This window comes from Ascidia mentula, chromosome 9 (assembly GCF_947561715.1).
Source record: "Ascidia mentula chromosome 9, kaAscMent1.1, whole genome shotgun sequence".
In the NCBI taxonomy this organism is placed as follows: Eukaryota; Metazoa; Chordata; class Ascidiacea; order Phlebobranchia; family Ascidiidae; genus Ascidia; species Ascidia mentula.
In genome coordinates this window covers 12028617-12052478 of record NC_138574.1, presented here as the reverse complement: position 1 = coordinate 12052478, position 23862 = coordinate 12028617, and the positions used below count along the sequence as shown (strand labels likewise).

Genomic DNA, 23862 nt, shown 5'->3' with positions numbered 1-23862 from the left:
TGAGCTGACTCCCGACACTTCGATAATATGATGTTGCAAAATTAAAAGAAATTTCAACCGAAATCTAAGGATTTAATTTAAACCACCTGGTGGTCTTTTCGTAAATTAAAAATTGCATCAACGTTTATCAATGATTTAATTGCATGCATTTGCAGGCACTGTGACGATCACAAGTACATCAGTCCCCAAAGATGAACGTTATTTATTCTTACTTAGCTGCATAAAAGTACGGAGTTAACTAACCGACGGCGACAACTAAATCTTCGATGTGTTCAATGTCTTGATATTCGTCAAACACGTGAGCTGCTGTGAGAACCCACTGTTGGTTAATAATAGATCCACCACCCCTTAAACTGCGATCGTCGAACAACTGTGAATGTAAAAACCAACTCCACGTAATATATTGTTGATAATTAATGGTTGTATAATTGTCTTGGTTGCTATGCACTTAACATACAGGAACTGTTTCCGGAGACAAAATTCGAGACATTTCATACAATGGTAAAGATACTGAAAAGTAACTTACTCGTGGGTATGAGTTTCTCATAATGAGCACCTGCCAAGGCCAAGTGTGTTGTTTTACTGATATTCCTCCGACTACTCGCCCGAAACCGCGCTGATGTACGTGTTGAGAACATTTGATTGGCCACAAATCTAAAGATCGTTTAATAAAGAAAACAAGTTTTGAAAAACAATGGAAACATGTTAAAGTTGTTTTATTTTAAAGTTACTACCATATAATTTTTCGTTTGAATCTTTTATTGCCCAACCTATTACATTTAAATTGTTGTCACGTTACCTGTGCAATTTACTTCAGCTCGTGTCCATTGTTTTCTTGAATTGCAGATAACCTGGGGACCGACGGGTGTCATTCCCGGAGGGCACGCATATTCAACGAAGTCACCGTGTCTAAAGTTTGAATTCACTTGAGCCAAGCCACGGCCAACGAAACGCATCACACTGTAACCCACACTGCCTCTAGCCGATGGTAGCGAATTCCCACAGGTGGCCACTTAACAATAATTAACAAATGACATTACTTGAGCAGAAACTATCAAAATTGACTTGGCAGAATAAATAATTCCATCAGAGCGTTATTAAAATGTTGGTTGGTGTGTTGTTTTCGTTCTCAATCCTTTTTTTTTAATTTTTCTCTCTAGATAAACATTCGTCATTCTCACTTGGGTTAAAGCAGGACATCCCACAGTGACCGTCACAAGCACATCGTTTCCTTCCTCTACACTCCCTGTTATGCACACAAGGTTTTCGGCATGGATAACCCGCCAAACTCTCGTTTCTTCCGGGACATGAACCTATAACATATTTTTCCTATAGTTGCGCTAGTTGACATAAACACTTAATGCATTCCACTTTTGTTCATTACAGAGGCGAATATCCAGGATAATCAGATGAATCTTTCTTTTTGCGTATCACTTAAGGAAGTTGCAGTTTCAGAATCATAACTTATTTAGACTTATGAAGTAATGTAAAACTAATCTCGCTAGCACAAAAACCGCCCCCAGCTGTTGTTCTATTTGAATAAGCGATACCGATGATGCCTGCACAGACAGGCGAAATATATATGTCGTAAAAACTTGAAGCAGACAGACGACTTAGGAATATTTATCATTTTCTGCATTGATCCGTTACTGAGTCTCTGTCAGCCATAAAGACTACACAGGCGATTCATTAGAAATCAAACTCCCAGCTGTTGTGTTAGAATTTCCAGAAATATGCTGGTAATTTTCTATAATTCGTAGCTTGAAGAGCATACTCTTATTTTCCCAAATGAAAAAATTTAACTTAATAATTTACTGTATCTGATTAATTTGATCTTCAAAAGTAAACTTTATACCGCATCTAGCAAAGACATATGATTCATCCTCGTTGTTGCTGCAATCTCCAACGCCATCACACACTTTGTCGAAACTTAAACAAAGATCACTGTTTGGACATCGAAATTCGTTGTTAGAACATGGCCCTGTTGCGCTGCTATCTGCTGACAATAAGGATATTGAAACAGTAATTAGAAATCTTAATTATACCCTTTCTCCCATTTTCCGAGTGGCAATTATTCAACGTAACATTAAAGTTATAATTTGGGCAGCACTCGATTTCAAGGAATTGTTCATTGCTGGTATTTGTATAACGAAGGCAACAAAATTATCTCTCCCAAACCTCTACTTGATCCACGTGTAGGCTCTTATGGCATAAGGCACATTAGGCTGTGAAGCCAGGTTTTGTTTAAATCTTTCAATAATTAAATTGTAAATGAGCCAAACTAAACAAATATCCGCATTGACTTAAAAAAAGAAGTTAAAAATCCTTGCCATCGTCGCTACAATTTAGGGTTTTAATCAATGTGTATAAACGAAAGATCAAATGTTTGTTTATCTGTGGTTACTTACGGCTGAAAAGTGACTTTAACAGCAAGACAACCAATATCCAAGTCTTCATCCCAAGGATTCCAAGTCAAGCGACCACAGAATGTCAGTATTTTGTTGGGAATAAACAATTATTTTTCTGCTTATCTGTTGACCTGCTTCCCCGGACAATATGTCAATAATATATAAACAAACTTCAAAACTTACTTATTCTAGGCGCTTATGTTGTCAGAACATAACTCACAGAGCTTGCCTACTATTTGCGAAACATGAGGATCGGGGTTTCTAATTATGTCTGTTGCTGACATTTTGACCACAACGGAAATAATGTTGTTTTCAGCGTATGGCTGCTGTGCCCCATGGCTTAAGAACGCCAGGCATGATTCGGGAAGTAATCGACGATACTTGTAGTTAACATTGTCGCAAGGCATACCGCATAACACTGGTTCTGGTTGTTTTGTTGAAACGATTCCTGAACGTGGCTTTTTAGGAAGGGAAATTTCCAAATTACTTTTGTCGTCGATTTGTGTTGTTAAGCATATCTGTCAAATACGTTTATAAAGCTCCACATTCAGCTGTTGAAGAAACGTAAGTAATATAATTTATTAATCATATGATCATATGCAAAGTGGAGCCAATAATGTGAATTGGCCGTTTGGTAAGCAAAGTCGTCTGATAATCACACCAGCTGCACTGATGAGACCTTATAGGTCGAAACAGTAGCCATTTGTGTGCAGCTCACACAATAATTCATTAGGTTTGTTCAAAACCAAACTTTAACGATCTTTATTTGTTGATCAGCAAATTCTAAATAAATCATGATAGGTTTAATGCCATTTTTGACATTTTTATGTTTGGGACGGGACACATAAACTTGTGTGTGCAACAAACAATACAAAAATAATCTTTTTCCACTGTAAAGAAGGTAGAAGGTAAATGGTAAGAAGTTAGAAGGTAAATGGTTCCATTATGCAGCTTACTCTGTGAATAGTTTCTTGATATTGTATTTTATTATCGTTAACGTGTTAGCATAAAACATAATGTTTGAAATATAGGATCGCAGAATAAAAAAGAAGCCTCGAGCTAAACAATATATGTGTTAAAATAAGTAGAAACTGTATTGACACCGGTTGTGTGGTCGCGAAGAAATTAGTGTGGCGATAACTTAATATGATCGCGGTAAGGACGTCACGAATACTCGTATTTGCCGAAGAAATCTGCTCGTGTTAAGGATGAAAAAACAACACATAGAGTTGACAGATGACTACCTAAAAAAAATGTAGTGATTATTAGTTATCAAGCAAATAGAACAAGGCCATAAAGGGTAAAAAAGCGTATTGTTTTACATTGGTATCTACACTGTTTCAACAACAAAAGTAAACTATTTTATTTTGAGGAGTATTCTCGAGAAGAAATTCCATGCAGAAAACATGTGACATTTTGAACTCCTTTAGTTCATCTGATAAGAAGAAAAGGTTTAATGTTTACTTTGATAAAGGATAGAATGTTATTCATGTATGAAGGATACCAGTTTAAATTCACGTGCACAAAGACCAGGCGAATCTAACGATGAAAGTATGAAGGGCAAAACTTTGTTGTGTGGCCAATTCTTTTGTGCTTGAGTGAATCCATCGTAAGTGCCAAATTAAGCTGCCAGCGGTGTGAAATTAGGCACCCAAGAAATTCTGTCGAGCGCGCAATACCACTTGTTACAAGCTCGGTCGATTCCAGTTGGTATACAAGGCAAATCATTTGATATTTTTGAAAACAAAATAAGTTGCCCTTGTATTTGGGTAATGTAGCAAAAGTAATCAAAATTAACTATAATTTGTGCTCAAATATTGGACCAATGCCATGGACAGAGAGGAATAAACAAACGCATCATCTTCGATACAAAAACAGCAGTGATTTCCGATCCTTAATGCAACACAATACAATAAACTTCAATTTAGTTTAATGGGTATTCTTTAATTGACTTTGTATTTGCAACCTTTATTATTTTGTAAAGCGATATTATGTCCATCCACTCTATGTTACTGCACATGTTTTCGAAGGTGGGTTGGAATTTCGCTAATTTATATTAATTAAAACTGAACCTTGCTAACAAAAGGATTAAATTAATTAAATTAAAATTTGCCGATCTTCCAATGTGCTGTGTTTTTCTTTAGCCCCACCGTGCGGTTACCTATTTTGCTTTGTATTGTTTAAATACGTTTTCACGATCCAATCTTATTTGACATGAATTCGTTTTTTCAAAAATATATATATAATATCCTAGCACTAAAAGGAATTATAGTTTTACACCCTACAACACAACAAAAGACAAACCGGAAAGTAACAGGTTTAGTTTACAGACGACCCTTGTTGATGGTGAAAACAGCGGACAAAGAGCTTAACCAGTTAATTCCTATGTCCACTTATTAACAGTTTCAAACTAAATTGTTACAATGCCACACGGTACTTTATTTCCGTCGCTTTAATTCACAATACCCGGAACAAAATATACAGGGGTTAAGTTTTAGCTGTGGAAGATTGTGAGGAAACGTTTTGCCACGTTGGACTAAGTGTGATCGGCATGTTCATGTTGGTGAAACTCATACCCATTTGCAAGGTATTTACTTGGTCTTAACCCGATATAGTTCGGAATACGACAGAGTTTTTAAGCACAAACAGAAGTGACACCCAAAAGGACTACTCAACGAATGCGACTACAGCAGCAACATTATAAAAAAATGAATGAACTTGGGTATCTACAAAGCGTATTAAATTAAGCATATCATGGGACGCTATTTATCTTCTCATCTATCCATCCTTGAACTCGGGAAACATCTGTATAGTAACCAGGATAGACGAAGTTTTCAAAAGCATGCCTGCGTGCACATCCTATCCCAAAGCTGACGATTCCTATTTGTATCCAGCATATTTTGTCGGTCGTTTTGTCTCGGTACTGAATAAACACATGATAATTGTAATTTGTTTTTGCCATAATATTTCCTAAAATTTCTTTATTTCTTAAAAAAGCATTACATGAATCTACATGCCTGAAAATTACTTACCGTTGTGCGATCAGGTTTTCAGCAATTTAACGCCGGTGTAACCACTACTAGTCCTTTATGCTTGAATAAACACACTAAGTATATCGCAAAGCATTTGCAGTTTTTGGCGTTTTTGTTGAAAAATATTGCACGATCATCTGCCTTTATATATTCGTTACAACGTTGTTACCTTTCTAATTAGTGGACCGCCGCTGTCGCCTTGACAAGCATCAGGAATATTTCCAGGCTTATTTGGCGGTGATCCAGCGCAGAATAGTCTATCTGCAAAGGGAACGCGAATGCCATCTTCATGCAAGAAAAAATCCAATCCTTGACGACATCTGGAGAAAAAAGCATTTCTCATAAAACAAACAGGGTATATAGGTATTGCACCAAGCCCAACAATTAAGTTAAACAGACCATGCTTTATTATTTCATAATGCTTTTAGTTTTCCAATGGACTAAGCTTGTTGCATGCTTCTTGGTAACTAACATTCTCTCTGGCTTCAACTGTAGTTGCGCTTCTTGTAAGTCATACGGGACGTTCCTCCTTACGGTTTTGTCAGAACGGCCGAAGCCGGCTAAAACGACAGTCGCTCTGGATTCCTCAACATTCCGATCCGTCAACCAGCGTCCTGAGTATAATTTTACACATGGTGTTACACATCATGGTCAACTCTTGAACTTATTAGCAAACAAACCCAATATGAAAAAGTGAATATATGACACGACTCATTGTAGCAGGTTTCCATTCTTCTGAGTTTGCGATAAGATTAGTATAAACCAACCACCAAACTTATATGAAATAATAACAATCGTTGAGGGTACGATACCTTTTTTTTGGCAAACAACTTCATCCGAATCGGTGTCGTCAATGATTCTGTTTCCATTCTCGTCCAAAACATTCTCGTTTGTCAAGCACGAATTACTGCAGGGGAGACAAACAGGACGTACGTACGGAGAAAGGGGAATCGTCCCGTTGAATTTGGCTCGTCGCCTTCTTTTAGTTGTTGGAAAAAAAAAGCTAGGCCCGTCAGGTATTGGATGAACTGCAACGCCGACTCGAATCTGAAAAAAATGTACAGCATTGCAGTAGCGAAAGTACAGCATTGCTACAGCTAAAGTACAGCATTTGCGAAAGTACAGCATTGTAACGGCGTTATGGCGGGCATTTGACTTGTAATCATAGGTTTTACGCTTAACATTCATTTACTGTTAATAAGGATAGTTTTTCTTCATCACTGATTTGCTACTTTATGTACTAAAAGACTTGTGTAACCGTATTAATATTGCAAATACATTTAACAGTTGTTAGCGTCAAATAACGATCATAAATTAAAATCGTGCCTTTGCAGCACTATCTAAGTCTTCACTGAGTCGATACAGGAATGTGTTCACTTCCATATTGAAAACATGTTAGCGTGAGTGCTTGCTTCAAAACATAAGGTCGTGTTAACGTTGTGGTTATGCATATTCTCAACCAAACCTACCAGAGCAACGTCATAATCGAAATTGGTTCTGGAGTGAGTTCTCGTTGATACGTCATTTCGATCGAATTGGGGATGAAGATAAATCCTTCTTGGCTGGAAAACTTCTACGACCGAGTTTAAACTGCTGCCTCGTCTTGGCCTTTTGAAAAGACCTAAAATATAGAAATGCCATAGTTGGCGAGAACGTAGAATTACTATTGTTACTTCATATAGAGAGTTACTTGATACCACTTACAATAAAAACAATTTTATTCACAAAATCTACAAGCGAAAGTGCCGTAATATTCATTGACCTGCATAATACTACAGTCTACTTCTGCAAAGGTGCGTATTCGACAAATATAATAGAAAAGTGAGGGTCGGCTTATACTTCGCTTTTACTTAAAGGGTATTTCTTATAGACGTAGTTCGAATCTTCAAATCTTTAATAAAAAAGTTTCAAACGAAATCGAATCATTTGTATTTTTAGTAAACATCTACTACGCGGATGAAAAATAAACACAATAAATAAAATGGCATGGGCCCGATTGCGATAGATTGCACAGGACGTTAGGGGGGCGTGTAGGCCAAAACAACAGGATGGTGATTCGTGCAAGGATATCCTTTGTTCTTACCTCCGTGTAAGGATTTCTCACCACTGTTTTTTTGATGACTATCAAAAAGTATTGCGAACATCCGTACCCACTGCAACCACAATTTGGTTCTCTATTAGACTCTGATCACGGTAGTAGTCGAAGATGCTAGCTGCTGTGAGTACCCACTGTTGATTAATCAGGGATCCTCCTCCGAATATTTCATTAAAGCACTACAAACAGTTAAATATTTGCGTTATAACAAGTTGTTGGTAATTCATTTCCTTTTAGTCATAACAACGGGGCGACCGTTTCTTCGACGTTTCGTGTGTCCCAGGGTTAAGTGGTGCACAAACAATAGTTCAGCTGTCGTTTTTATTCACGCCACCATAAGTTAGAACCGAGCTTACAATGCTTAAAAGTGCCATTCGGCGTGTTGTTCCACCACGAAACTTGTCAAAGTTTGTCGAACCACATCTATATATTTCTGGTTACTCCTGAAGCACTCGAATATTTGTACACAACCCAATTCTTGAGATTAACTATATAAGTACATACTCCTTACACGGCCAAAAATGCTATCTTGCAGGAGGACCATGTCATTCATGGTTTGAATGAGACTAAAAACCGAAATACCAATGCTTTAGTCCTAGTTATCACTTTACCAATGCTTTAAATACATTTTTTACAGGTTTCTTACATCGTATATATCTAAACTTCTTGAGTTATCCATAATTGCTGCTTGCCAAGGCCAAGTGTGACTGACTGCTTTTCCTCCAACCACTCTTCTATAACGCATTCTTTTGTAGATGCTTTCTGATCCGGCCTGTCCGCAAGTTCCGAAGTCTGCTAAATAAGAAAGAATGTTTAATCTCAATGCGCTCCTGGTATTTTTAATATTGTCACACACTTAGTTGTCACACACAAAATTGGGATATAGCTTGCCTAAACCGAACTGTAACGTGCTTTTGCAGCGTCACACGCTATACAGTAGCTTTGGTCTTTAGCCCAAATGTGTTAAACACGCGTCCTAAATTCTCCTATGTAGTGGCCAAGCCCGCAGAACACAACAGACACTTGTATTCAATACAACAGAAATGACAGGCACAACATCAACGCGCCAGAACAGGAACGGTCTCTATAAACAAAAAGAAACACAATTGTACATACGGTTTGCAAACATTTTAGTACACTCACCAAACTGTTTCGCGACCGATCTATTAGCAGGCACAGGCTGCCCGTTGCGAAATAACATTCACAAGCTGCATCAATCAGATGCCGGCAAAACTTCCAAATGTCACACGGTTTTCAGAGATAAACACAGTTATCAGTAGAATCAGGTTAAAGCACATGACAAAAAACTGGCAACAAAAGTACAGGCAAACCTGTTTAACACACTTACGTAGACAACCCGGGTGACACGAACATGGATGTTTTGGAAAGGAAAAAGGCATGTCCTTTTTTCTCGTGACTCTCTCTCTCACGCACATCCATGCGGTGGAGTTCTTTGGGGGCAACTTGCAGGTTGTGGCGTCCGAGTTGGTGTTTTGCCATTAATGATGTTGAATTTGTTGAATAAATCTCAAATTACTGAGATTTTGAAACATAGGTTAGAAAATAGCACTTACAACTACCATTCAAAACCTTTGTGAATGCATTTTCTTTTCCAAACCACTTCATTGATTCTTCAAAACCGCAATATATCAAAACCGCTGTAAACATTAACACTAGATTTTAAATTCAACATCATTCATGGCAAAACACCAACTCAGACGCCACAACCTGCAAGTTGCCGCCAAAGAACTCCACCGCATGGACGTGCGTGAGAGAGAGTGACGAGAAAAAAGGACATGCCTTTTTCCTTTCCAAAACATCCATGTTCGTGTCACCCGGGTTGTCTACGTAAGTGTGTTAAACGGCAAACCTAACCACGCGTTCTGCACACGCAGAGCTACTGCGCAGCCTTTGTTATCAGTGTTGCGTCAAACATAGAAATCACAACAATAACGCAAAGAAATAATCAATTTTGGTTTGGGAATCTACACGAACTATGTTTGGAACTAATTTGTTCGGTTCAAAAATTCAAAACATGCAAAAAGACAGTGAAATTGGTGTCTGAAAATTATTTGATTGAATGTCATAGAAACAACGAGGCACCAGTTGTGAAGTTGACAACTTTATCTAATAAATGGTTGAGCTTGTAATAATTCTCAATTTCAAAAATATTTTCATTCCTCCTGGCAAGGTTACGCAACTCCTTGATTGCGCTCGTTGCATCCCGTGAAAATGCTGCGCATGAGATTTTTGTGTTCAACGATGCGTGAAAATTGCCTCGTGGTTTTCGATTGCTATATCGTCAGTTTAGTTTAAAATCTTTTATAATCGTTGCCTTTGGTGAATAATGTAAGTTTAATTATTGAAAGGGGGGTGAAAGTGAAAGCACATTGATTATATAACGGAGCTCTGTACGAAGTGTTGTTGTATTTGTTGACCTTACTTATTTTTTTATTTTTTGTTTGTCCTTTATCCAACACCAATGACAAAGACAAGGAAGATGCACCATTTTTGGTCAGACAAAATTGTATGTTTTGTGTGTTGAGGTTATCACTTCTTTAGACCAGGGACACACGCGTAAAATAGGGATGGGCACTGGATAATTCAGATATGAACAGTGGATAATGCAGTATTAAACCAGATGTGGAATAGTTTATACCAGTACTTGCCACGGCAAATCATTGGGTTTCACCAGGTGTATTATGGCATGGCCACGTGCGTTGAACATTACCTTTCGTGAGAAAATCCAGGCATATAGGCAAGGTCCGTTTGGCCATGCGTGGGTATGGTGATATAACAAACATGGTACGGGTATAAATTAGTTCACAAAAATTATAATCACAAAGCGAGAAGGCAATGAATGTTTCTAGGTCAGAATGAGTTGTTTTTGTGGATTATTGGAAGCCATGGACCCAATGCAGCGAATGTCCCTTGGCGCCGAAAGGCACCAATGGATTTGTTTGTGAAACCCTAAGTTCCGCAATGGGAAATCCCAATACAAGCAATTTTGGCAAGGAAAATTTACAGCTTACTTGGATTGACGCACGACCTTCCGCATGGGCCATCGCACATACATCTTTGATTGACGTCACAATCAGCATCCGTTACGCAATCTCCCCCACACGTCAGATTGTATTGATTGATCGCATCCATGTTGTACTGACATTGCACTTAAAAGAAGATTAATTTTATTTGTGGTGAAGATAGGGTGAGTGACTATTGTTTGATTGTGTCGTTACTGCATCGAGGTGTTCACTTAGGCATCCTGCATGCTAAAGAAACAAGCTGGTTAGAAAACTAGCGTTGAAGTCTGGATAGGCGATTGCTCACAGAAAATTTCTAGATTTCATATATTTTATTTATTTCAAATCAAAGTTTAGATAGAAACATTTAGATGGAAAACATATAAAAGCAACACTTTTCTTTCCCCTTTTCCCGTTTTCTTTCTCTTTACCTGCGCAATATACATTGCCCGGAGTCCAAAGCCTGCGGGAAGTGCAAGTGATTTGCGGGCCGATTGCGACCATTCCCGCTATACAACGATAGTTGACAATGTCGCCGTATCTAAATCCAGAGCTCACTTCATGCATAGAATGGTTTTCAAAACGAAGTACGTTGTATCCTGTGCTGTCAATGGCCGCCGGCGGAGGATCGTCGCAACTCCCAACTATAAAAAAATATATTCAAGCAAATTTTCTGTATCTTGCCATGGCAGATACAGGAGAGATGATTAATGGATCCGTTTGGTTCTTGCACTGGGTAAGGCTATAGCGCTGTGGAGAAGGGAGCAATGAGAAGACTAAAGTAGATTTATCACAATTAATACAAGATAATACAATGTGTCAACAGCACGCCTTTTTCAACCTTCATGGGCAAGCGACAGAGCGCAAATGAACAACTCGTTTTGCAACAATTGGTTTTATGGTTTTGTTTTTGTTGTAAGTTAAAGTTAAGGTTTCAAGTTTAATAAAGGCACGTTGGCTCTTCTCTTCAATAAATTGTTTTGTTTCATAACTAGTATCATAATTAATAGCAGCAAGATTGTACAATAAGCTTACTTGGATTAAAGCAGGACATCCCACAGTTGCCGTCACAGCGGCACCGCTTCGATCCTCTGCACTGCGAGTCACGGGTACAGTTTTTTCGGCATCGGTAATTTACCAAAAGCTCGTTTCTGTCTGGACATGAACCTTAGTTTGAAAAAATAAGATGAAAGGAGTGGACGAAAAATTGAGATAGCAGCATCTCTGGTCAGCTTGTTGGTCGAATGAGGCTTGGACTTAGATATCTCTTGTACTAGAATAGTAATAGTTCCACATCTAATGTATGGCTTTTTTAACAGCAAATTTGCAGTCAAGCAATTTCTCCTTTGCCATATGGAATGCGCTAATACGATAAACTAAATTTGTTGCTTTGGTCTTCCCCTGTCATCTTGTTTATAGAATTAAATGCATTTCCTTTTTCAGAAACTGCAAAAAAGTGGCAGCACGAGAAAGGCTTGAATTTGCACAAACGCCGTTGCAATGATTGCTCACGCTCGAAGCCGCAAGCATCACACCCGTTGCACAACAAGACAGTTTTTTGAGGTGTCGTGTATCGTTTGTACAAGCATGTCATCATTGCATTGAAGGCGTTTTAAAAGTTTCCCTTTACACATGTTGAACTGCGGTCTTCGTTATGAGTTTAAAAACAACAACTATCATTTTCATATTGCAATAAAAGCTTGTTTCATTTGGTAATTGGGACATTCCTATTTCTTGAAATTACTTTATTAATTAATTACGGAATAGGATACCTAAAAATTCCTCTTTCGGTAAAGTTAAATTTTGCATAGTAACTTGTTTATGGTATACACATGTTGAAATGGAAGAAGGTGACCATTTCACACAGCAAATTCTTTACACTTCTGCAGATAAATAATTATTCCTGTGAATGAAAATTGTGAAATAAATCTGTTAAATCTTGCAAGCGCTGAGGTTTTTTTGTTTTTAATTCCATCTTGTGCTGCATTTTACACACTGATGATGCTGTTCAAAGCGAAATATATTTGTCTTAAACAACAAGCTTACAGAATTTAACCTACTGGAATAAATGTTTCCATGTTTGTGGCATATCTGCATGTCATAAACAGTACAGTTGCATACTAGCATTTAAATTAAATTAAATCAGAAAACAAATAACAAACCAACACAGCTGGGTTGTGAACTTGACCATTTTTCTGTTGGTAAACACTCAGTGTTGCTTGCTCCTTCCAACCGATAACCAGACAAGCATGTGAAGGTAACTGAGGTTCCAATTGGATGGCCCACACCTTTCTGTAAACTTGGCTGCATTTCACCATTTTCTAAAAGGTGCATTGGGGGACATTTCTTAACTGAAAAACAATATTTCTTTAAAAATAATAGGATACAAAGAGTTCTTAGTTCACATCAGTTTGAAGTATCCTACTAAACACTTACCCACACAACTTATAGTATCAGTAACTTATAGTAAATTAAACATTTAAAGTATGCAGAGAAAACGTGACGGTCCTAACTGCAAGAATACAAAATGCATCAGAAAATAAAAATTATTTTTGGTGGACATGGTTCATCTAATCTGTGCTTGTTTGGGTTTCATGTTACTATAGCAAAATTCACAACTATTTCTACTGTACCCAAAATATGTCCATTATTTTGACATCGATTATTAGAGATTATGCACAGTTAGAAGATGAACAGTAAAAAGAGGAAGGTGAATGAGAACAAAATTGGAACTGCATTTTGCTTGCACATACATGTGTAACAACCTAAACAATGGACAAACCTTCCTTGAATGGAGGTTTGGATGCATTATGCCTGTTTTTTTAAACATGCAATTTCCTGGACGAAGACCATTCATTTGCAATCAGTTGATTCGATTTTAGTTATTGGGTTACTTGATAAATTTCAATTGTAAGCATGACCAAACATACTGCATTACCCTCAGAGCAGGTGGTGCCTCCAAAATCTGGTGTACAGGTACATGTAAAGCCATTAACTTCATCCTGGCATGTGCCATCATTTTGACATGGATTACTTTCACATTCATCATCTAATAGTAAGATGGCCAGTTACGGTATAACAACATTTTGTGTTTTGAGAATAACTTAACAGTATCAAATGCGAAAAACACTTTGTTACTAGTTGTAACGTAATTTTACGTTACATATCAGTGTTTGCATTTATGGACTTAGGTTGCAAGGCCAGTTTATCATTGTTCGGAATCTCTCTCCTCTGGGTTTGGGTAAAGGCATTCTTAGGCCGTCTTGTCAAGTGTGTTTCATTTCAAAGTGTAGCGATAGCAAAGGTTGTACATTCAATTGTTAGTTTCCAAGCAACCGTTTGTGTTGTTAAGTGATTTATTGACCAGTTTGAAAGTGTTTGGTTTGGTCGCTTAGAGACGTTAAAGGTCGTTTCTCAGTAGCCGTCCTTACTTTGATCTTCGCTTATTGTTAGTTTGCATTGTTCTCCGCTTTATATAATGAGTGTAGCTTGCTGTGTGGAAGTAGAAGTAGTAGTAGTCCTATGGCTTTGTGATTCGGTTCTGTTCAACTCTGTCTGAGCGTTTGGGCGTAAATTCACTTGGTTTGGTGTTGGTATCATTGCGTGTGTTAACTTTGTATCCCAAATTGTTCGACGTAAATAAATATTAGAGTAGTGTTTGCATCGAGTTTTCAATTAAAGTCAGGTAAGGAAAACACAACAGTTAGAACTCACGTGCGATCTTATATCAAATGTGTTAATGAAATAGAATTTCCCATCAATCATAAATAATATTGTTAAGACCCGACTCGAAGCTCATATTTGCCATAACGGAGCAACACTAGTGAATTGCAAGAAGCCCTTACATGAAGCAACTTTTTAGGACAATAACAGGTATCTACGTTTGTTTATCTGTTAATCATTAAAACTAAATACTTACTGCAAGCTTCGTCTGCAACTGTTATATCATCCAAGCTGGCAATACCAGATGTTGCCACAAATGACACTTGTCTGTCTACTCGATTTTGTTTTACCGTCAATTCTCCAGGCACCCATAGACTGTGTGATCCACGATCCCTCCATCTGCATTATAAAACATTCCGGCTGCAGAAATGGGAATACGCAACTGGTGCATTTTTTTGGATATTAAAAACATTACCGTATAGTCCCAGACATCTTCAAGACCAAATGAGAGTTGGCAGAGTCAAGTTTGTAAAAGAAGTTAAAGCACTTGTCATTGCCTGATTGCGGGATGACTGGTGATGAAAGTGATTTTTCACTGGTGTCAGCAGAAGCATAAACAGCATAACCTGCAAGGCAGTTTCTAACTCTTTATATCTAAAATACGCATTGGAAACAACTAGTTTGTTTGAATGCAAAAGAATGAAAATAACACCTATTCTGTTATTGCGATCAGTTCGTGTGTAACGGCGTCTCCAACCTTCTGAAGGACTAGATGTGTATCCACAAGTTGGACTGTGGAAATTTTCGAAATCGCAATCCAAATGAACTAATGAGAAAACGGACAAGGAGTAAAATACGTGTTTATCTTGATAGATGTTTGATAGCAATTGGCAGACCCTTCCCAAATGGCATCGGCATTACAAACGGCAAATGAGCTTCCAGTGTTTCGAAATCCCTCGTGGCAGACAAATTGAACACGTGACCCGAATACGTAATCTACACCGCGGTCATCCACTCGGCCATTTGGTGGCGCAATAGGAGCATTACATCGCATTACTTTAAATATATTGAAGTGTCAGGTAAAAAAATACATCTTTACACTGTTAAAAATACATATTTTGTAATATGAAACAGATGGGGGCGAGAACACACCACTAGAAAGCACCACCATTTCTTATCGACATAGGCTACCCAAGAAAATGTTGTATAGCCAAATTACCATTAGTTTCAAGTACACCCTAATATTTTTTGCAAACAAAACGCCTCCTCCAGTTAATTACCACCATCCAGTTTGTCTTAAATGACAAGCTGACAGATTTTAACCTACTGGAATTAATGTTTTTATGTTTGTGGTAAATCTGCATGCCATAACCAGTACAGTTGCATAATAGCATTTAAATTGAATCAAATCCGAAAAAAATGACCAACCAACACAGCTGGGTTGTAAACTTGACCATTTTCCTGTTGGTAAACACTCAGTGTTGTTTGCGCCTTCTAACCGATAACCATGCCAGCATGTGAAAGCAACTGAGGTTCCCATTGGATGGCCCACACCTGTCTGTAAACTTGGCTGCATTTCACCATTTTCTAAATGGTGCATTGGGGGACATTTCTTAACTGAAAAACAATATTTCTTTAAAAATAATAGGATACAAAATTTCCCCTGCACCAACTTCTTAGATATTTAGTGACCAGACATCACATCAAATTTTAGGCACCGGTTTTGGAATTTGGAGCAACATTTAGATCTCTAGATTTTACAACTTTATTAACTGAGAAGACTTCATAGTTCACATCACTTTGAAGTATCTTACTACACATTCTTTTCATTATTCGTATTGTTAAACACTTACCCACGCAACTTATAGTATCAGGATTTGTACTCCATTTTCTTCTCGAATTACAAATAACCGTTTTGAGATGTGATGTTGTCCCTGCTATTTTGAAACCTCTGTCACATGCATATGTTACTTTTGTACCAGGCAAAAGATATGGTTTATTAGGGTTTTGGTAGGTTATGGTGACCACCGCATTTGACAGACGTTCGGGGCATTCCCGGCACTTCAGATCTGCCACAATACAATTAAATTAAACATTTAAAGTATGCAGATATAACGTGACGATCGTAACTGCAAGAATAATATATGGATCAGAAAAAAAACTTATTTTATTGGACATGGTTCATCCAAACTGTGATTGCTTGAGTTTTATGTTACTATAGCAAAATTCACAACTATTTCTACTGTACCCAAGGTATGTGAATTAGTTTGACTTCAATTTTCAGAAGTTATGCACATATAGAAGATGAACAGTAAAAAGAGGAAGGTGAATGAGAACAAAATTGGAACTGCATTTTGCTTGTACATACATGTGTAACAACCAAAACAATGGAGAAACCTTCCTTAAATGGAGGTTTGGGCGCATTGTGTCTGTTTTTAAAAAAAACTTGTAATTTCCTGGACGATGACCAATCATTTGCAATAAATTAATCCAATTTTATAGGGTTATTTGACAAATTTCAATTGTAAGCATGACCAAACAAACTGCATTACCCTCAGAGCAGGTGGTGCCTCCAAAATCTGGTGTACAGGTACATGTAAAGCCATTAACTTCATCCTGGCATGTGCCATCATTTTGACATGGATTACTTTCACATTCATCACCTAACAGTTAGTTAGCCAGTTATGGTATAATAGCAACATTTTGTGTTTTGAGAATAACATCACAGTATCAAATGCAAAAAACTTTGTTACTAGTTAACTACAAGAAGCCTTTACATGAAACAACTTTTTAGGACAATAACAGGTATTCTACGTTTGTTTATCATTAAAAGGACATCTTTTAATCATTAAAACCAGATACTTACTGCAAGCTTCGTCTGCAACTATTATATCATCTAAGCTGACAGTGCCAGATGTTGCCACAAATGACACTTGTATGTCTACTCGATTTTGTTTTACCGTCAATTCTCCAGGCACCCATAGACTGTGTGATCCGCGATCTCTCCATCTGCATTATAAAACATTCCAGCTGCAGAAATGGGAATGCGCAACTGTTGCATTGTTTTGCATATCAAAAACATTACCGTATACTCCCAGATATCTTCAAGACCAAACGAGAGTTGGAAGAGAGAAGTTTGTAAAAGAACTTAAAGCACTGGTCATTGCCTGGTTGCGGGATGACTGGTGAGGAAAGTGACTTTTCACTAGTGTAAGCATAAGCATCAACGACATAACCTGCAATTTATAACTATTACAACAAGCATTGGTGACAGCTTGTGTAAAACAGTAGAAAATTTTGAATAACCTATTCTGTTATTGCGATCAGTTCGTGTGAAACGGCGTCTCCAACCTGTTGAAGGACTAGATGTGTATCCACAAGTTGGACTGTGGACATTTTCAAAGTCGCAATCCAAATGAACTGGTGAGAAAACGGACAAAGAGTAAAATACGTGTTTATCTTGATAGTTGGTCGATAGCAGTTACCACGGCAAATGGCAGACCCTTCCCAAATGGCATCGGCACTGCAAACGGCAAATGAGCTTCCAGTGTTTCGAAATCCCTCGTGACAGACAAATTGAACACGTGACCCGAAAACGTAATCTACACCGCGATCATCCACTCGGCCGTTTGGTGGCGCAATAGGAGCATTACATCGCCCTATATAAAATACATTAAAAAATATACATCTTTGCACTGTTTAAAATATAGCTTTCATAACATGAAACTAGGGGGTTTGGCGAGAACACTCTAGAAATGCCATATCGATATAGGCTACACCATGACCCAAGAAAATGTTGTGTAGCCTTATTACCATTAGCTTCAGGTATACCCCAATATTTGCTGAAAACAAAACGCCTTTTTTAGTTAATTACCTCTATCCCGTGCATAAGGCCCAACCTCACTTACACTATGTATCGATGAAAAGAGATAAGCTGATAATTGTGCGAACAAATCTTATCTATATTCCGTGTACCGTAATTTGTGACTTACTTTGGAGATGAGATTTACGGCCAATCCTGCAACAAAACAAAAATATTTTTGTTATGAAAGAGCACAACCTCGGTCATGATTCAATCACATGCAAATCTCAGAAATTTCTCTGTGACAATTCCAGCATTTCTTATGACGCCAAATTCAACAAAATTGGTAGCATTACTCCTTACGTATTTACATAAGGTTTAATCGCTTAAAGATGAAAAAAAACATGCTTACAGGAAGCCATTTATAAATGGAAAGTTTTGTTAGTTTTACGATTGACAGAACTTACTTAACATATACTTGTTGTCAGGTTATTTGCAGACACAAATCTTTTATCTTCACAACACACAATAATAGGAACTGAACAAAGTTTTTACTTGGAACCGTTGATCGTTTCTTCAATCCAGATTTTCATCTTCGTAACATCTGCGTAGTAGCCAGGATACACAAAGCCATCTGTTTCATCCCTATGAGCACATTTAACTCCAAAACTGACAATCCCCATTTGTATCCAATAACTTTCGCCCGATTTGGGATCTAAGTGCTGTTACAAGATTTTAAACAAATAATATATGCATTTGTGATACTGTATTTAAACTTTATACATCAACTAAAGATTTCCATTATGAATTTCCAAGAACTTAACTTAAAAATAGCATTACTTGGTTTATGAGGGGCCCACCACTGTCTCCAGTACACGCGTCAGACAGAGTTCTTGCAGTTGTTGGAGATCTGGCACAAATCATGCGGTTCGTGTACCTCAAAGCCTGTCCTGTTTTTCGCGTGTGACGTTGGATTCCTTGACGACATCTGATCGAAACAGCAATAAAAAGTATCGTCTTTGTCTTGATTGATGAAGTTATTTTTTACCACAATAATACTTTAGACGAACTAATCGTTACCAAACTCTTGGAAAAAGGCCATAAATGTAAAAATGCAATACTTTCATACATATTGTCTGTTATTATAGGCCACAAACAAATTTAGCTTTTTTGTATAAAGTGACGAATGGTACTTACACTGCATCTGGTTGTAGTTCTTGTGTGGTTTGCTGCAAAATGTTTGGTAGGGTTTTACTTTGATAATTAGTGTATCCAAATCCAGTTACTACGACTGTTGTTCTGTTTTCTCTTTCACCTGTAAAGTGCAACCCGTTTTTACGTGAAAGACATTCTGAATTTAAAAAATGGTAAATGTCAAAAAAGCTGAGTTAAAAAAGGGGAAATCGCGATTAGAATTTAACATATTTTACGACAGGCAGCTGAAGAAAATTGTTGGAGATACTTATTCCGTTACTGTATATGATGGTTCCGTTTGGAAGAAACGAATTACTCCAAGGAAGACACACGGGACGAATGTACGGAGAAAAGGGGATTGTTCCATTGAATTTCGGCCTTTCTTTTGTGGCGGACCAATACGATCCGTGACGTAAAAAACGAAGCGAGACTCCGATTCTAATCTGAAAACGGAGGTCCTTTTGAATAATCCTGTACGTTTCATAAGAAAAGTACCTTTGGTATACTTGTAGATTTGAGATTAAAGAGAGAAGAAAAGTACCTTGGTATATATACATGTAGAGAATGCAAAAAGCTGTAGGAGATACGTTTATGCGCATCTTATTTCTCTTTAATCTCAAATCAAAACATTAAATGGGTCAGGTGAATCGTATAATAACCAGATATTTTACTGTACACATTGGTTTACGTCACGCACGAATTTTTCCCAACTTTAAAAACGATAATAGTGCCTAGAACGTACCCTTCATTGTACTGACTTGATTTTTGTCACAGAAAGCAAGAACACAATATTTACAGGTTAAGTTTACACCCAATAAACTTTCTTCATAAAGTGTGATCAAAGTAAACGAACAAACCCGTTTCAATAAACTCACCAAAGCAATGTCGTAATCATAATTGATTCTCTCACTCCCACGAGTCTGTCGATCAAATCTTGGATGAAGATATATTTTCCTTGGTGTAAACAGTTCAACTGCAGAGTCCAAATTTTCTATCAAACTGGGGCGTTCATGAACACCTGTCAATAATTATCGGTTTAACATCAAAGTTATGTAACGATGTAGGACCTATCAGAGGAATGCCCCCACAGCACGTGTCACTGGCATGTTTTTTTTATATTAAGGTCACAATTCTCTTGAACGAAGATAATTAAACTAAATAAGTAGACGATCTTTAAATGCGCAACTGTATTTGTAAAGAGGAATTATTTTCAAAGACTTCAGAGGCAAACTGGCCCTCACTTGGTACAAGATGTACCAAAAACTATCGCACAGTTCATCCTGTAACAGTGAAAAATTAACAGGAACGACCAAATTTGAACGCCCGACAACACCACGCACTGTGTAATTTGATCTCTTGTGATGGCGGATGTAATAAACGTCAATAGCGAAATATCGGCGAAGTTGGCGGCGCGCAACGTTCAGCAAGGAGCTATAAAATTCTCGCAATGCACCAATCGGAGATTTCCTGTTGATGGATTTTGCTGACGGCGTTAATTGTTATGAGCTTACTCCCGACACTTCGATAATATGATGTTGCAAAATTAAAATAAATTTCAACCGAAATCTAAGGATTTATTTTAAACCACCTGGCGGTCTTTTCGTAAATTAAAAATTGCATCAACGTTTATCAATGATTTAATTGCATGCATTTGCAGGCACTGTGACGATCACAAGTACATCAGTCCCCAAAGATGAACGTTATTTATTCTTACTTAGCTGCATTAAAGTACGGAGTTAACTAACCGACGGCGACAACTAAATCTTCGATGTGTTCGATGTCTTGATATTCGTCAAACATGTTAGCTGCTGTGAGAACCCACTGTTTGTTAATAATAGATCCACCACCCCTTAAACTGCGATCGTCGAACAACTGTGAATGTAAACATCAACTCCACGTAATATATTGTTGATAATAAATGGTTGTATAATTGTCTTGGTTTCTCTGCACTTAACATACAGGAACTGTTTCCGGAGACAAAATTCGAGACATTTCATACAATGGCAAAGATACTGAAAAGTAACTTACTCGTGGGTATAAGTTTCTCATAATGAGCACCTGCCAAGGCCAAGTGTGTTGTTTTACTGATATTCCTCCGACTACTCGCCCGAAACCGCGCTCATGTACGATTGTGTTGATAACATTTGATTGGCCACAAATCTTTAGATCTGTTAGAATTACGTTCAATAAGGAAAACAACACTACAGTTATTAAAAAACAATAGAAACATGTTATGTTTGCTTTATTCAAAATTACTACCGTAAAACTTTTACGTTCGAATCCTTTTGCCAAACCATCCACATTTAGGTTAAAATTGATTTTGTTGTCACGTTACCTGTACAATTTACATCAGCTCGTGTCCATTGTTTTCTTGAATTGCAGATAACCTGGGGACCAATAGGTGTCATTCCCGGAGGGCACGCATATTCAACGAAGTCACCGTGTCTAAAGTTTGAATTCACTTGAACCAAGCCACGGTCAACGAAACGCATCACACTGCAACCCACACTGCCTCTAGCCGGTGGTGGCGTATTCCCACAGGTGGCCACTTAACAATAAGTAGCAAATGACATTACTTGAACAGAAACTATCAAAATTGGCTTGGCAGAATACATATTTCCATCGGGGCGTTATTAAAATGTTGGTTGGTATAATGGTTCTCAGCGCCTTTTTATAATTTTTTTCTATCTAGATAAACATTCGTCATTCTCACTTGGGTTAAAGCAGGACATCCCACAATGACCGTCACAAGCACATCGTTTCCTTCCTCTACACTGCCAGTTATGCACACAAGGTTTTCGGCATGGATAACCCGCCAATCTCTCGTTTCTTCCTGGACATGAACCTATAACATATTTTTCCTGTACTTGCGCTAGTTGACATAAACACTAAACGCACTCCAGTTTTGTTTATTACAGGGGGGTATATCCAGGATGATCACATCAAATAAAACTTTTGGGCAATGTGCTTGAGATATCCTATAATTCTGGCCTAAAACATAATTGTGTTCCGGAAAAAAACAATGATTTTCTTTGGGTGTAAAATATTCTTCGCATGCGAGACATTATCATAACTTAGTTAGACTTTCGAAGTAAAGTGTAACACTCAGAACTAGGACAAAAACGCCCCCAGCTGTTGTATTGGAATTTTCAGCAATATGCTCGTAATTCCCACAAACTTGAAGAGCATACACTTATTTTCCGAAATGAAAAACTTAACTTAATAATTTACTTTGATATGAGTTATTTATCTTCAAAATTAAACTTTATACCGCATCTGGCAAAGACATATGATTCATCCTCGTTGTTGCTGCAATCTCCAACGCCATCACACACTTTGTCGACGCTTAAACAAAGATCACTGTTTGGACATCGAAACTTGTTGTTAGAACACGGCCCTGTTGCGCTGCTACCTGCTGACAATAGGGATATTGAAAATTTTAATTATACCCTGTCTTTAATTTGCCGAGTGGTCAGCGTAACATTAAAGTAATAATTCAGTAACGCTGCACTCGGTTTCAAGGATTATTTCATAGCTGGAATTTATGTGATGAAAGAAACAAAATTATTTCCCCCAAACCTCTACTTGATCCAAGTACAGGCTCTTATGGCATAAAGCACTTTAGGCTGTGTAGCCAGATTTGTTTTTAATCACTTAATGTTCAAGGAGATAAACTAAACCAATATCCGTTTTGACTTCAAACTCAAACATCTTGCTATCGTCGCGATAATTCAGGCTATAATCAATTCGTGTAAACGGAAAATCAAAAGTTGGTTTATCTGTGGTTACTTACGGCTGAAAAGTGACTTTAACAGCAAGACAACCCATATCCAAGTCTTCATCCTGAGGAATTAAACTCAAGCGACCGCAGAATGTCAGTATTTTGTTGGGAATAAACAATTCTTTTTTTGCTTATCTGTTTCCCTGCTTCCCCTAACAATATGTTAATCACACACAAATAAATCACAAAGTCTACAGATTTTGATTCTAGTTATGCCTCAACATATCTTACAGAGCTAGGCTACTATTGGCGAAACTTGAGGAGCGGAATTTGTATTTATGTCTGTTGCTGTGCCACATTGCTTAAGAACGCCAAGCATGATTCAGGAAGTAATCGACGATACTTGTAGTTAACATTGCCGCAAGGCATACCGCATAACACTGGTTCTGGTTGTTTTGTTGAAGCGATTCCTGCATGTGGCTTTTTAGGATGCAAAATTTCCAAATTACTTTTGTCTTCGATTTGTGTTGTTAAGCATATCTGTCAAAAATGCTCATGCAGCTCCACATTCAGCTGTAGAAGAAACGTAAGGATTATAATTGATTGATCACATGATAGGCAACGTGTAGCCAATAATATGAATTGGGTGTTTGGTCAGCATAGTCGTCTGATAATCACACCAGCTGCACTGATGAGACCTTATAGGTCGAAAGAGTGGCCAGGATTATTCTCGTGAAAAAATTCCATGCAGTCAACATGTCATATTTTTAACTCCTTTATTTCATCTGATAAGAAGAAAAGGTTTAATGTTTACTTTGATAAAGGATAGAATGTTATTCATGTATGAAGGATACCAGTTTGAATTCACGTGCACAAAGACCAGGCGAATCTAACGATGAAAGTATGGAGGGCAAAACTTTGTTG

General features: G+C 37.6%; 2 protein-coding genes across 5 annotated transcripts; both read right to left on the bottom strand.

Moving 5' to 3' along the window:
• Nucleotides 1-840: 840 nt before the first annotated feature.
• On the bottom strand, nt 841-2540 carry LOC145913080 (uncharacterized). Its single transcript, XM_083000612.1, has 4 exons — nt 2409-2540; nt 1856-1999; nt 1182-1313; nt 841-909 (listed from the first exon to the last, which is right to left on the bottom strand). The coding sequence occupies exons 1-4, from the start codon at nt 2455-2457 to the stop codon at nt 869-871; spliced, it is 366 nt and encodes a 121-aa protein (XP_082856738.1). The 5' UTR covers nt 2458-2540; the 3' UTR covers nt 841-868.
• Nucleotides 2541-4725: 2185 nt separating this feature from the next.
• Nucleotides 4726-23146, bottom strand: LOC145913072 (transmembrane protease serine 9-like). 4 transcript variants are annotated; one of them, XM_083000590.1, is made up of 34 exons: nt 23011-23146; nt 22489-22632; nt 21931-22062; nt 21553-21765; nt 21246-21385; nt 20963-21089; nt 20093-20235; nt 19498-19660; nt 19221-19338; nt 18864-19011; nt 18579-18745; nt 18214-18239; nt 17707-17880; nt 17528-17641; nt 17307-17457; nt 17088-17230; nt 16774-16884; nt 16075-16290; nt 15650-15838; nt 14934-15047; nt 14697-14847; nt 14478-14620; nt 13497-13607; nt 12721-12909; nt 11594-11725; nt 10990-11202; nt 10568-10705; nt 8182-8330; nt 7591-7714; nt 6910-7061; nt 6253-6487; nt 5913-6054; nt 5610-5760; nt 4726-5331 (listed from the first exon to the last, which is right to left on the bottom strand). In XM_083000590.1, the coding sequence occupies exons 1-34, from the start codon at nt 23057-23059 to the stop codon at nt 5161-5163; spliced, it is 4983 nt and encodes a 1660-aa protein (XP_082856716.1). In that variant the 5' UTR covers nt 23060-23146; the 3' UTR covers nt 4726-5160. The 4 variants fall into 4 exon arrangements, with proteins under 4 accessions (XP_082856716.1, XP_082856718.1, XP_082856717.1 ...); XM_083000592.1 differs by having other exon boundaries at nt 8182-8327; XM_083000591.1 differs by having other exon boundaries at nt 22489-22629.
• Between the last annotated feature and the right edge of the window lie 716 nt (nt 23147-23862).

Bases quoted from the DNA above. Each gene is read 5' to 3' on its own strand.
- LOC145913080 (XM_083000612.1), bottom strand. From the start codon at position 2,457: ATGAAGACTTGGATATTGGTTGTCTTGCTGTTAAAGTCACTTTTCAGC. The intron at 2,000-2,408 runs GTAAGTAACCAC...CCTTATTGTCAG, and splicing joins GTTAAAGTCACTTTTCAGCC to CAGATAGCAGCGCAACAGGG. The intron at 910-1,181 runs GTGAGAATGACG...TTCAAACTTTAG, and splicing joins GATGTCCTGCTTTAACCCAA to ACACGGTGACTTCGTTGAAT.
- LOC145913072 (XM_083000590.1), bottom strand. From the start codon at position 23,059: ATGAAGACTTGGATATGGGTTGTCTTGCTGTTAAAGTCACTTTTCAGC. The intron at 20,236-20,962 runs GTTAGTTAACTC...AATTATTGACAG, and splicing joins AGATTTAGTTGTCGCCGTCG to GTGTTCATGAACGCCCCAGT. The intron at 14,621-14,696 runs GTAATGTTTTTA...TTTATAATGCAG, and splicing joins AAGATGTCTGGGACTATACG to ATGGAGGGATCGTGGATCAC.